The 14,771-nt window shown below is 42.8% G+C and overlaps 1 protein-coding gene across 2 annotated transcripts in view; it reads right to left on the bottom strand.

The window, feature by feature from the left end:
- Positions 1-2,677: 2,677 nt before the first annotated feature.
- LOC116943137 (protein jagged-1b-like) overlaps positions 2,678-14,771 on the bottom strand; it is a 126,669-nt gene continuing 114,575 nt past the window's right edge. Inside the window, exons 22-26 of one of the 2 annotated variants that reach the window (XM_032955716.1) lie at positions 13,761-13,876; positions 12,413-12,661; positions 11,443-11,574; positions 9,421-9,568; positions 2,678-7,308 (exon numbers count right to left, since the gene is read on the bottom strand). In XM_032955716.1, the coding sequence (XP_032811607.1) occupies positions 6,881-7,308; positions 9,421-9,568; positions 11,443-11,574; positions 12,413-12,661; positions 13,761-13,876 (1,073 nt within the window). In that variant the 3' untranslated portion in view covers positions 2,678-6,880. The remainder of the gene's footprint in view (positions 7,309-9,420; positions 9,569-11,442; positions 11,575-12,412; positions 12,662-13,760; positions 13,877-14,771) is intronic. The other variant, XM_032955717.1, reaches the window with a different exon arrangement.

Below are 14,771 nucleotides of genomic sequence, written 5' to 3'. Positions count from 1 at the left end.
AGCCTCGTGTGTATCATAAGAATCTCATCCTATTGTTCGCCCGTTCGTGTGTGTGGTGCGTGTGTGCAGCACACCAAGGCTGCCCCATCAGGGTTGAGCTGCGTGACCAGTTTCTCTGGTTATCAGTGGAGGGCCGAATGAGTACCAGTGCATCATTGCATCTGAATGCGTGTGTAGTGAGTCATTTCAGAGACACTATTTAGGAGGCAACAACGTTTATTCTCCACCAGGGGAGGGGAACGTCCGGCCCGCGGGCCGTACAAGGCCTGCGAAATCATTTGGTCTGGACCTGCCAAGGCAACCGCAGGCGGGACTCGAAATTAAATAAATCTAGGAGCAAACCTGGAAAAGCAGTTGCGAGTAGCAACATCAATACTAGCAAACATCGCACGCCTCACCAAAGAGAAGCAGTTCCAGCCATCACATTAGGGGCGAGTTAATTAAATGTTTGACCAAACTTAACAGGGAAATTTTTGTTGATAATTTTGTATGGCCCACGAATGATGTTACACATATCCAAATGGCCCTTGGCAGAAAAAAAAGATTTTCCACCCCTGTTCTACACTTATGCACCTGAAGACGATTGCTTGTGTTGCGTTCGAAACCTTGTGATATTGTTATTTTGATTATTTTTTCCATCTACGTGGATTTACCAAAAGACCCAAAGATTATGCAACACCCTTACACATGGGAGTAATACACCTATCTCTCACTCTCGTCACACACAGGATTACAATACACTTATCTCTCTTGCATACGGGATAACTATAATCGGATCAGAGCAGCCAACGTGTTGTCTGACCCACGATGTCGAAGACGGAGATGTAGACGTAGCAATTGGGTTCCATTTCACCTGCAGACAGCCCCGACATTCGATCGGAGCTTCCCTTTTATCCCTCTCAGCGCGGCCTGGCTCCACCCCCGGCCACGCCTACCTCTGGAATATTCTTGAAGGTTCTAGGCCACCTTACACCTGTTCCCTCTCTGGCTCCGCCCTTAACCACGCCCCCCTCGGGAATTCTCCAGACGTTACTCAGCTACTCTTCCCGTGTCCCCTCGTTCACCTTTGGCCCACATTCCTCACCCCGGCCCATCACGTGCTGAACCCGGTGCCGGGGTGACTCGTCCTCACATGCCCCCCTACTGCCAGCCGCCTTCACCGCACTCCCCTAGTGACCGACCCTGTGGCAATTACCTGCGGCGCTGGCGGAGGCTGATATCCCCTACTCTGTCAGTAGGACTCATCTGGCTCTCTTCTGCTAACACCCAGTACCATGCCCCTAGTGGTCCACTGAATGGTACTGCATGGTGTGGCCGCCTCAGCACCCATTTCTACGGCACATGGCGCTACGCGCCGTCGTGATCCAGTTAACATCACTACACATGCATTGTTCAAAATCGCCCGTTCGTACAATAAATTAACGTAAACACAAAAGCAATTATTTATTCAAATTGATTAACTTTTGAATTGTGTTCAGGGCACATTAAGGCACGGGGCCAAGAAGTGTGGCCGTGTCGGGTGGTGGAGGGTTATGACACATTTATAAATAACGCGATCTACCCAAAAAACTTTTATTATGAAATGTGGTGCAATAGTGAGAGCGCTGTGCGACGACTAACATCAGCGGCGAGTGATATCTGACCATATCTGACCACTTCCTTGAATGTCTTTCCAATTCGTGTGACAATTCGCCCACAGGGGTCGGCAAGCAACATCACAAGGGCCATTTTCTTCGAAATTCGGTACAAAACTCAATATTTCAAGAGCCGCAATGCAATGTGAATACATACCGTAAGTAAACTTGATTTGAAATACCGTAAGTACATTACGCCACGAAGCAGTCCTTAAAGAGCCGCATGCAGCTCCGAAGCCGGAGGTTGCAGACTGCCTGTGCTCGGCTGAAATCTCCAATGTGGCAACACCCACCACCCTCTCCCGTGAACCCGATCCCTCCCATGTCTTCCAGTCGACATTCTTGAATGACCTCGCGATAAACTTCAATTCATAATTTACATATCTTGGTCAAGCAAATGCTGGAAGATGCCGAAACTGCAATATCATTGAAAACAAAGGCCCATCCATTGCAATGTGTATATCTTTCCTCTGAGTAATGTAAAACACCCACAGTTATTTTCATGAACCTCTTATGCATTTCTTACAATTATTGATATTACATGGAAAGGGGGGAGTGGTGGGGGCAGTGGTTAGCACACTGCACTATGACCCATGTGACCTCGCAGAGGCGAGATGTTAATTCCCTCGTCTGGTATGCAGGAGGTCGTGGGCTTGATTCCAACCCTGACGCCTGTACATTTGGAGCTTACATGTGTTCGCTTGGATTTTTATCCAGGTCAGGTTTTTTCCTTCCACATTTAGAAACATACGTTTAGACTATTTGGCTGTGATAAATTTCCACGTGTTAAGCCACTTTGTTGAGCTATCATTTGTGGCCAGGTCACGTCCAAAGAAGAGTTATGTAGCTCAGTGAGCTACATAGCTCTTTTTTACCTGGTAAAATAAAAAGTTTTAGTTTAGTGCATAGCATTGGGAGTCCTTAATCCAACAGTGGACCTTCACATGTCTGTAAATTATACGTATTATCATTATTCCAACACACAGAAAACTTAATCGACAATTGTCAACAAAAAGCTCAAAGCAAAACAAGAGAATTCTCAGTTCGTTGGATACAAAATACTTTAATGATGCTCAATGTTGGAATCATTCCTAAGTGACGTAAGATGCGATATACCATAAAAAAATAACACATCAGTCTCAATATACACGCGGAGGGGGTGGGGGGGGGGAAATCTCTGCATGTCAACAACACAAGTGATCGAGAATAATCTATGCTCCATCTACCTTATCTAGCAGAAGTCCGTGGACTGACAACAGCTTTACGAGAATACGTTTTCCGCGGAGTTCATGAGATGAACCAGACGGTCCCACTAATGCAGTTCAACCCTCGTGTTTTCACCTTTAAAAAAAATTGGCTAAGTTTTATACATCAGTGCTTTTCCTCCAGATGCACACGATGCTATGAGCACGTCACAACGCCAAATGATCAATAACCTCAATGATTATTTTGTGCTGTGTATTATAAGAATTCTGCATCAAACCGGGACCCATTTTTAGCAAAAACGGTCATTGTCTTATAAAAATGCGCAGTTCAGGTTATTCAGCATTGGTCGAAGCAAGTCTGACTGCTGAGGAGACAGTGAAACGTCATAACTGGTCCAGAGTTTTGCTTGTATTAATCCAATACTAATTTAATTATGCACTCCCAAATCAGCCATGTGGCTGATGTCATGTAAAACAAAAATACGTCAGGAGACAGATATGAGGAGCAAAATCTGCTTAATCATTTTGTTATTTATAGTTTCCACGATGAAACTCAATCATTATTGGAAGCTAAAAAAATATGCCAAGTAGCCACTCCTATGTTACATGGAGAAGCTCAACAGAATTTCACATCTCCTGCACCCATTTAAACATGACATTTTGCAACATTCCAGATCCATAAATATCGATCCGATTTCCGAACTTTTAAAATACCACTTTACAGGTGTAGCCGATAGGGAGCGATACATCATCGTTGTTAGTGGTTAATCGCAATGATCATTGGCATTTCTGCACCAGTTCCATTAAAATGAAACAAAACTTGGAACTCACATTGGACGTTTCTCTGTGGGCTAATTGAACGGTTTGCCGTGCTTTTTTGCATAGAGATCATTGGGCACTGTGTTTTCCCGAATGCTGTTGGGGCCCTGCTTCAAACGATACAGCCACTTTAAAACAATGCATCACAGGTCTTGCTCTTCTCCTTAATTTTCAATCCATTGAATTCCATGCAGGAAAAAAATAAATATGGACAAAACACACCACTATCTGCTCAACGTCATGCACGTGGGATCTCATAAGTGGATGAAAGCATGTAGTGATTACGTATAAAAAGGCGATTAACAAACATATTTGGTACACATGTCTACATGTCACGTTAATTGGAAAACGATATGAACCAGAATAATGCTAGGTGAGTGTTTCTGCGAGTTGACGTCTGCATCCAATTCAGGCATTCAGTGGAGAATGGTGAGCATTCCTTCGTGATGATAGCAGGTGACAGAAATTGAAAGAATATGGACATTTTGCAGCCTTATATTTATGGAAGGACCAAGCCTGGCTATTTCTTGAATGGGTCACCATCATGATATCACACAAAGTGATATCGGTATGGGCAGGAATGGAGATTCAATGAGTTGGGTTTGTCTGTCGAATGAATCTGTGTGGAGCTTTGAATGCTATTCACTCGTATGCATGGGTTTACTCTGGTTATAGCCTGGTGTCCTCTTAAATGCGAAACAATAATTAATGGAACTGGTCAAACTACCCAATGGAAGACCCTCCTGAAGGTGAGTCTTGAGACTCAGTGAGGCTCTACCTGGTATTATAATTATTATTACATCTCTGCAACAGGACTTGCTTTTGAATACAAGATGCAATAGCAATACACATCACCAGACCTAGAATCAATATATATGAGGCACAAGAATGAATCTATGCCGATGTCTCTGTTAACTGTATATTGGTGATTTTGGCCAATGTTTATAGCCTCTTATTTTATTGAACAGAAACCCTATGGATAGTAATAATAATAGTAAATAACATTTTACAAAAAGGGTTAATTAATCCCAGCCGATGTATCAACAATGACATAACGTCGCCATTTTCCACACGCATTTTCGATTCAATAATAATACGGTAATATAAAAAACACTAAACACCTTTAATATTAATATTTTTTTTAAATGCCAGAATAATTTAAAATTCACCATCCTTTGTCGATTAATTTATTTATAGTAGCATTACATTGCATGAAGTTACTGTATACAATGCAAAGGAAGTTAAGTGCAGTAGTTTGCTAAGAAGCAGAGCGGTCTAAAGTGTGGATGGCGGGCTAATACAGCATTTACCATATACTAGTTTGTTAAGTGTATTTGACATAGCTTGTTAATATCATGAATCGGAACACCAAGACAGTTTGCTCAAATGCTGCAAATTCTTAATGCTATAACTTGCGGACACAATCTACACTCTTTGTTGTTGTTGCATCAATTACACGGACCGAATTCATGATATGAGAGAATTTGATATCACTTTGCTCTCAAGATATCAAAAAATACATTCTGCCCTAATCCTGCCCAATAACTCTTGACAAACTCTGATTAATTCCAAGATAAAAAATACGACGACTTTCGATGCCACTCAATTCTTATACTGTAATAGTCAGCTGAAGAGTCGGTGCGGATGTTTTTCCCCGAATGCCATCGAGTCTCGTAAGTGATAGTTACTTTGCAAGCGAAAAGCGAGAAGATGTGCTAGGTCATGCGAGGCACAGGGCATGAAGGCACAGAGAAGACAGCATGAAGACCCTTGTTTTCAGACTACAGTTATTAATAACATTCCATGCTCTACATTAAACACAACAGCCAATTAAAAGCCCCCCAACCCTTGTCTCCACCTCCCCCCCCCCAAAAAAAAAATATTATTCCAATAATACACAACAATATAGTAAAGATTTCCCAATACATCCAATTATGTGACATATAAATAAATAAAAGGAATGCAGGTTTCAAGATTAACATTTAGTTATCAATATACAGCGATCTAAAATATACATCGAGTATTTACATCGAGCCATCGTGATTTTGATTATGTTATGATACAACAACACCAACGCCTGTCTGCGCTTTGCGCACACCTTTTCCAGGTAGGGTTTTCCAGTCTATCGTCAATCAACGCATACAACCCACAACAGACACAGCAAAAAGGTCACCTAAAAGGCACTTCCTGACTACCCAGTCGGAGCTTTGAGGCTTCCTACAAAATGTAACTTCGATGTCAATGTCCCATGAAGAAAAATGCTGAGCAGAAAAAAATGATGATAAAGGGGCCTCAATTGGCAAACGGACTGTGACTCACTCTAAGCCTATGCCGCAAGTCGAGTCATATCATTCATAACCCATATGCATATGCGTACATTGAGAGATATATATAGACATGTGTGTAATTTTATTCATTATATATTTATTTAAAAAAGCACAAAAAATAAGTTACCAAGGTTAACAGTTCAAACATCCTAACGTAACAATATAATAATAACCAGTGCAGTGTGAGACGGATAGTCTCTGTATTATATCTTAGTTCAGTAGCCTAGCTATGGTGTATATATTCAGCTTTGCTAGATTGAAAAAATACATCCTGCCCATCATGTAAACATGGAGTAAGCATCCTTCTTGTCTTCTGCAAGACTTCAGTGTTTTCTGGGCATTCTGTCCTCTTTTTTTTCACTTTAACATTTTGTATATTTTTTTGTGATTTTTTCTCTCCAATATTTTTTTTATCTCCCACTTGATTGCATAGCAAGCAGCACGCGTGCGTGGTGTGTGTGTGTGTACTTCTTTCAAAAAAGGCATTCTCAGAAGCTGCCAAGGAGCACAAAAATGGTAACATCGACTGCGCAACATCAAGCACAACCTTTCCTCTTATTTTTTTTTTATTTCTCTTCCACGGTCTAAATCCACTCCACTACGCTCACGACAGTTGTTCACTTGCTTGAGTTTTTCTGTAGACGTTGCAGGGCACATGCTCGATGGGGCACGTGCATGGTACAACAACTACGTTGACATTGACAATGAATAACCTGCAAAGTTCACATAAAAAGTGAATAAAGAGCAGAAGCGACAGCCCTTGACTGTCCGTAATTCCGTAAAAAAAAAGGCACAGCACGCATTTTTGTCCAGTTATCAATGTCCGTGTAACTGCTGCTGCTGTTGCTGCTGCTGCTCACGACACCAAAGTCTGTTTCGCCAGTGCAGTATAGGACTATACTTCCACCTGTGTCGTCCATGTGTACGCAGGTCTGTTCACATTCAACTTGGACCTCAGCGGTTGCTCCTCGGGTGTGGCCAACGATCCGGCGCCATAGCCCAGCGTCGCTTTATTGCTGCTAAATCCCAGCTTGTCGATTTCCTCCAGCTCGATGTTGTGTGTCCGCATTTTGCCCACACGGCACAAATTTTGCTCGAGCTGCTTGTTGTTCTGACTGCCGCCGCCGCCACCACCGCCACTGATTGGGTTGTGGATAATGACCTTGTTGAGCGGCTCCGTGACCTTGTCCTTGTCGTCCACCTTATCGAGGTGAGGTGACCGGCGGTTTCGTCTTCTCCGCATGCAGCACAGGCAGAGGAGCAGCGTGGCCAGCAGCAGCAGGAAGCCCAGCGCGCTGCTCACGATTAACACCATATTATCTGCTGGCAGAGGGGCGGGCGGGAGAGCCATTGTTTGTTTGGTAAGCATTTGCGATGCCGACTAGCTGTGAAACTTGAGTCAAGTCTGTGGATTTTATCTGGTTATTTTCTTAGTCGACTCAATCAGTCAGACATTTGAGTAATACACTCTTGTTTTTATTTATTTAAAGCTTTCGTGACTGCAGTAATTCATATTCTTAGCTCTTTCGGTAAAGTAACGTGACTTTACCGAAAGAGCTAAGATTATACACTCTTGTTTATTAAATGTCAGTGCAAGTGGCACCAAATTGCCCCAAATATAATCAGGTCAGCCAATTATAATTGTTATCGGGTGAGCCAATATACATTTATAGCCAATGGCAAATTTTGGTCTTCCTCAAGAGCACTGCTGTCTCTAACGACATGATGACCGATCTTAGTTGACATCTTAATTCAGACCAGTGGATTTTCATCTCTTCATAGTCGGTCACAATTTGGCGTTTGGTACGCAGCAGTCAGAGTTACGGTCACGCTCGATGACTTTCGTCCACTGACATTCATTGTTGACTATTAAGTATAAAAATCTCTCCGTTGACAAATATTTTTATCGCTAGTTTCATCAACAGTAACAGCGCCGTGTAAATGCCTGATAGCATATTAATATCGAGGTGAACATTACGCAGCGAGTTGAGAAACACGGCACGCCCGCTCTGATGAGTAAAACTGCAATCTTTGTTTACAAGAGGAACACAACTCTTATTGCTGCCGGCTAACAAGAGAACAGGCATTTCATCATCATCATCATTGTGGTCATCATTGTCATGTACACTTACTAGTAAATTTCACAATGTTATCACTCATGTGCTATCGACATGAAACGTGACACAAGCTTAATAACCGGATTACAATGCATCACGACTCGGATCCAAATATTTTGTTAGTCAAGTATAGGCGGCGATGACTAACGTGTGTAATTAATATCACACCTTTATATATCATACAGCGATGGTTCAATGAGTCATGAGACCTTTTTTCCAGGAGGGTCTTGTGTTGAAATCTGTGGCCAATTTATTTTTTACTATTATTTTGCACGAGTGCATAAAAACGGTCCAGACTGTGCCCATGGTCAAAGAAACATGCTATTGCAATGCAGCTTGAAAATCATGAAGTGCTTTTTGGTGACATCAGATAACGTAACCTGTAATAAGTGGAGAGTTGTAATTTATATATTTAAAGGCGCTACTGCACCCTTCCGCTGTGCAGGGCATGATGGAGTGTCCCAAATTCTGGTCCATCTTTTTACACTGAATAATCTTCTCCTTCACATTAAGTCATTGCATGTTGCAAAAGAAGTTCAACATACATACATGCTGCACACACCCGAGGGATGGTGCTGCACAAAAGCGAACGAGGAAACGAGGGAGAGTGCCGATTCAAATTTAGAGCCGTCTCTCCACGACGCGGGACAAACATGCACACACACAAACAAGATCTGTATCTTAATTTGAATTAGCACGCTCTGCCCTATTGGGACAGCTCTGCCCTATTGGGACGCATTCAGCAATCATCAGGTGGGTAAAATATGCGTAAGAACGTCATGTGTTCGAATGGAAGATAGTTGCCCAATAAGGAAAGGTGGACAGGTCGTGAGTGAGGGAATTAAGTTTTGGGATTCTAATGCATATATGTAGTGATTGCATAGGGACACCACAAACAAGTTTTGGTCCAAAATACTAAAACACAGAAATATTTCCTTGAGGCATCCAGTGGCCTCGGATTCACCAGTGTTTATTTTGAGTGACGCTTGTATACTTGGAGTTTACTCGTCTCTCCCTCGGTGGTGGTGTGGATTTTTCTCCAGGTCCTCCGGTATTTTCCCTCCACATTTAGAAACATGCGTTTCGAGTATTTGGTTGATATAAATTTCCACGTGATAAGCCACTTCGTTGCGCAATCATTTGTGGCCAGGTCGCTTCTGAAAAAGAGCTATATAGCTCAGTGGGCATTAGCTACTAAATAAAAAAAAGTTTAGTTATGACACCTCCTGGGGAGTTTATCAGAGTCCTCATGAGTCCAGCGCCCAGTTCGTGAGGATAAGGGGAAGATGGGCAAACTGAAGAGAGGGGATTGACGAACCTGCAGTGGAATGCGTGAAGTCCGCATTGGTGACAGCTGCCAAGTGGCGGCTGCTTCCGGATCTGCGCTGCTTGATGGCGTCTGCAATCCGCGCCGCCACCTCTTGCACCAGCTGTGCTCCCTGTGGCCCCGACTGTCGGTCGGAAGACTAGAAAAAAACAACGATCGCACGGAGAAGATGTTTGAATTTTTAAAATCTATATCACCTACAGCTGTGTAGGTTTTTTTCACGGTTATTTTATAAAGCTCTCCAATGGGTTTCATGGGCTGCACTACGTCTTGTTCAGAATGATGCCCGACGTTTCACTCCACATGGCTGAGAGATTATTTGGTTCAGTTCTGTAAAAACTCCCCAGAACGTGAAGAAAATCCATTTGGAAAGTTGTGTAACATTACACTTGTAATGACCCACGTACAGATGGCCTAATTCAAATGTTACATTTTTATGCGGACAGAAAAATTAGTCTCTAGTTATTTCATTAACCCCCCCCCCCATCATGCTTCACCACAGCGTGCAATCCTTTTTTTATTACATTGCTGCTTGTTGTGATGAACAAGATCCCATGGCTAGCGTGGAGTTCTCTTGCAAATAACATCTGGCAACACGACAGCTTTTTTTTTAACGAGCCGGACTCATAATGTAGAAAGTAATGCAATATTTTTCTTGTGAAAATGCCACAAGTTTGGAAGGCCTATTGGGCTATGGACTAAAATAGTTCCCCTTTAATGCGAATGGAAGGCTCATTAATTGTTTCACGTAACACAAACGGTTCATTGATTTAAAACAAAACTTAGAGCAGTTTTATTTTGGTTTTCAATTTGGACTCAAAATATTGGCAGTGCTCAACTCGGGTGGTGGTCCTGAGCGAGTGCTGTAAATTCCAAATTCCTATGGCGGGGGCCAGTCTATCCATAAAAAAACACCACTGTTGGCTTGGCATCATCAAGTGGTGCAGACCCAGAAGGTGAGGCTCGTTTTGAAATGCCTTAAAAATGTAAAGTTTTAGAGACTTGGCGATAACAATTTAAGACATTAAGACATTATTTTAAATATTTCAGGGTTTTACGGAATGAAAAGTACATGTATGGTCAGTAGACATTAAGCAATTGCCTTCATGAAAGTAAATTAGCTATTTTTTTCCAACGGCTGCCAAATATTCTTTCATAATGCTACTATTAATTGTTAATGTAAACATTCCATCGGAATATAAAATACATCTATATCAATCTTGATTTGAAGCTTTCGTGACTGCAGGAATCGATACTCTTCGGTTCTTTCGGTAAAGTCACGTAGGTAGAAAAATAAAATAAAATAAAAACTAATATATCACTTTTATTTTTATCTTATATAATTTTTTATATTTTTTTCTTTTTCAACCTACGTGACTTTACCGAAAGAACCAAAGAGTATACATCTATATCATTGTTAGCCGTGGTCAATCCACTGCTGGATCAAGGCCTTGGCAAGCTACTTCCATCTCCAATGACCAACGATGGAACAATCCGCCTATAAACCTGCACATGAGCTAAGTTAATCGCTCCATCTCCTCATCGCACGTCCTCTCTGGTGTGTTCCATTCCTTGGCTGCAGTTCCATCAACATAGACTAAAAAAGCTATTTTTATTTTAGCAGGTATTGTATACCTTCAGCCATGGTCCCTTCTAGAAATGTGTCCTGCTCAAGCCCAACTGCTCCTTTATTACTATATTGTAATTTTCTCCATTAGCTAACTTTTACAATGAAAACAAATGAATTTGCTTCTGTAATTATAATGTATATATATATATAAAATAAGCGTTATGGATCTTCAATTATCAAGGGTAGATAATACAGACAGAGTTTACTAAATACTTAATATAGCCAACCCTATTAACCATTAATACAATTGTGCAATAGTCTATCCTTCCTACATAGCTTACACTTTAGCAAATCAAGCTTTATTTGGGGGAGGCTGTCTGCCAGCGGTGGATGGGGTCATGCCCGGTATTGTATCGCGGTTCTACAACGTGGATTTGACTTACGATGGCAACTCTGATCTTGTCCGGCTCCTTGTCGATCATCTCACACAAGATGTAGATGGGGAAGCTGCTGGACAGGTTGTGGATGGCTTCCAAGTAGCGCAGTTCTCTGCAAATGTGTTCCACCGTGGTGCTCTGGAAGCAGACAATGGACAAGATTTGTGATACTTCCTTTTTAATCCAAGTCCCATTTTATGCATGGGATCGGCTGTGTGCATGCTGTCTCCTCTGGCTCTTCTCTCGAAAGGCTATGGCGTTTCCATAGCTCTTCTAATTTTTCCCAAATATGTACACGACCCAATTTTCCTTGTTCTGCAGTGGACTCACCACCTCGCAGCCCAATCGGTGCAGAGTTCCTACATATCCACATGGGGGCGGTGACGCGGCCCAGCGGTCGCGTGCTTGCCGCTTGTTGTAGAGGTTCATGGTTGAATAGCTCTATTGATTGAATAGCTCTATTGATTTTTGCATTCTCTTCATAAGGCAACAACTACTGTCTACCCAAAGGTGGTACTCGATTTATCAAGCCTGGAGTTATGATAGACTGAGTCGACCCTCTTCCGAGGTTTGAACTTATGGCCTTCTGCTGCATGGAAATTGGGCACTTTTCCAGGGCTGCCAAACCAGCTTTACGTGACAGCACAGCATACAGTAGAACATACGCATATATATTTATAAACACAGAGCATAGGGAACACACAGAGCACGACTAACATGGCGTAGGCTGTCCTCGTTGTGCTGGACAGCTCTCTGATGTGTTTTTGAGTTGTGCTGCAAATTGTTTGGCGTGATGCCTGATATTTCCCTCCACGTGGTAAAAGCGAAAAACACATCAGAGCAGCAACAAGCAGCATGGAGAGGATAAAAGGCAAATGTTTAGGCTGGTCAGCTACAAGAGCCATATTTGCTCTCAATGGCCAAGATTATGCAATATGAATAATAAAAGCCTGCAATTATCTGACAGAATACTCACAGGGGCCAAGAGGCTCCTGTCGAAGGTGAGTCTCAAGTGAGCACAGCCCCCGCTTGCTCCATCCTCTTGCTGCTGGCACAGGGAGGCCGGAGGGGAAGTCTGGGGCAGGCATTCCCCTTGGCGGAAGCAGGATCCCGCGAGGCAGGACTCGTGACGCATCGCGTGGCACGACAGCCCTGCGGGGCACCCGTCCCTCTCCGCGGACGCCGCAGCAGGGCTCAGCAGGCAGAGCTTGTTTCCGCACCACACCTGCAGGTTACCGCGCAGGGAGCATCAATGTAATTATTACCCAATGGACGGACATCATCAGCGCATTAGTGCGGGTGCCATGAAGCTCCCGTCGTCGCTCAAAGTGGAACCACGAAGCCGGCTGGTGAGCCTGGCTGCCAATTGTTCCAAGTGTGAATGTGAAGTTTCCAGGGTTCCCAACCGACGAGGTCAGAGGAGGCATTTTTTGCAAATTCAGTAAAAAAATACTCAATATTTCAAGAGCCACAATGCACGTGAATACGAGACGGTGGACCTTGATAAATAAACGTGACGAAGTAGCCCTAAAAGAGCCGCATGCGGCTCCGGAGCCGCAGGTTGCCGACCACTGCGCTAGACATATGCCAGTGTATACGAAATGAAATAAGTGATTACATGCACAATTATTAACGTTGGCTATCATCACCATGACAATAACCGACATAGTCACTTTGATAAATAAACACACGTTTTTGTAAAGGATGAAAAATGTATATACACTGCCGGAAGGGACGATGCCCAGGTGATCCACACTTAGTCTATGAGCGCAGACCAGATATTTCACTTATCTCTCCGCCTGATGAAGACTGCTTGTGTTGCGATCGAAACGTTGTGGGTTTTTTGTTTTATTTGACTATATTTTTTATTGTGGTTTTTTGCTTTTGTTATTTTCATTTTTTTTAAATATTTTTTTTCTACGTGACTTTACCGAAAAAAACAATAATATTTGTCAGTACCACTTTAGTATTTCCCATTTTTCTGCATGGCCACTGACAGTGAATAATGCGATGACCATTTGAAATGAGTGTAGTTATCAAATACATCAGGATGATTATAACTCTGCCACTTTATATATTCTAGATTTATATACTTTATATATGTTGAACTTCTTTCGCAACGTACATAGCCAACCATGCTAATTGGAGTTGCGGGGAAGGACAACAAACTGAACACAAAATGCAGTTCTAAAGAAATTTGTTTTCAATCTAGATTTACTTTAGGTGGTACCGGTTTCTCCTCTGGCCCATCAACTAACCAGAGACACTGCAATACAGAGGTGACGTGAGTGCTCTCAGAGAAGAAGGCCTGGACTAATACGCACCTTTGTGCAATTGATGTTCCCATTGGAGCAGTGGCACATGTTGCATTCCTCCTTCCAGCTGGACCCATGGGAGTGATTCCTGCCGCTGGCCACACATGGTTGCGTTGGCTGTACAACTGTAATGGCAACACACGCAGGGCGACACAGCGATTAACACACTTAATAATAATTTTTAATTTATTTTATTTCATACCTACGTGACTTTACCGAAAGAACCAAAGAATATGGGTCCCTGCAGTCACGAAAACTTCAAATCTAGATTAATAATAACAAGAATAGTTTTGTTCTTTTGGTATTCAAGCTATTCTTATCATGCAAAGGCTATCACAAAGGTGCTATTTTCACGGACATAATGTGCAGCAGTGTCACAGTAGGCGTGAGATCTTGTTATGTGCAATCGCAACTGCGTAATTTGCGGTGGAATTTTTCAAATTTGCCAAATTTGGATGAGGGCGGTAGGCAATGGCCTACTTTGTGATTGATGTCACCGGGATCTTTAACCATCCACTTCGAATCATACGGCATGTATTCTGCCGTTAGGACACACCGTAGTAATAACCAGGGTGACCCTGCTGGATTACAACCGCGAATCGCTGCAACAAGCGGAAAACGTCCTGCCGCTGGGCCATGTCACCACCCCAGGCTCTCGGTGCACAGGGAGATGATCCTAAACCAACAAAATAGAATGTCTCTTATTCGCAGACCTATGCGCCTAGGCCATTTTTTGTTACAGCAGTCCGCGTGAGCCCACCACGGTCAGTCTTTTTGTGATTACCAACATATGTGTATGCTGATTAAATAACTGCACACCGCATGCACCTGATGATTGGTGTAATTACTGAAATCTGCATAATGGTGGTCACGAGTGGGGTCGCCACCCTGTTCCGGTTTTCTCAGGACGTCCTCATTATTTGAGGCAGCTATCCTGGTAAATAACGCACCACCTAAGACGATGCATTTAAATACAGTTCTCTCCTCTTCCAGCATTGTGACATACTCGTGTTCCCATGA

This window comes from Petromyzon marinus, chromosome 17 (genome assembly GCF_048934315.1).
Source record: "Petromyzon marinus isolate PM22_M1 ecotype Great Lakes invasive population chromosome 17, UKy_Petmar_22M1.pri1.0, whole genome shotgun sequence".
NCBI lineage: Eukaryota > Metazoa > Chordata > Hyperoartia > Petromyzontiformes > Petromyzontidae > Petromyzon > Petromyzon marinus.
This window is presented reverse-complemented; position numbering and strand designations above follow the sequence as displayed.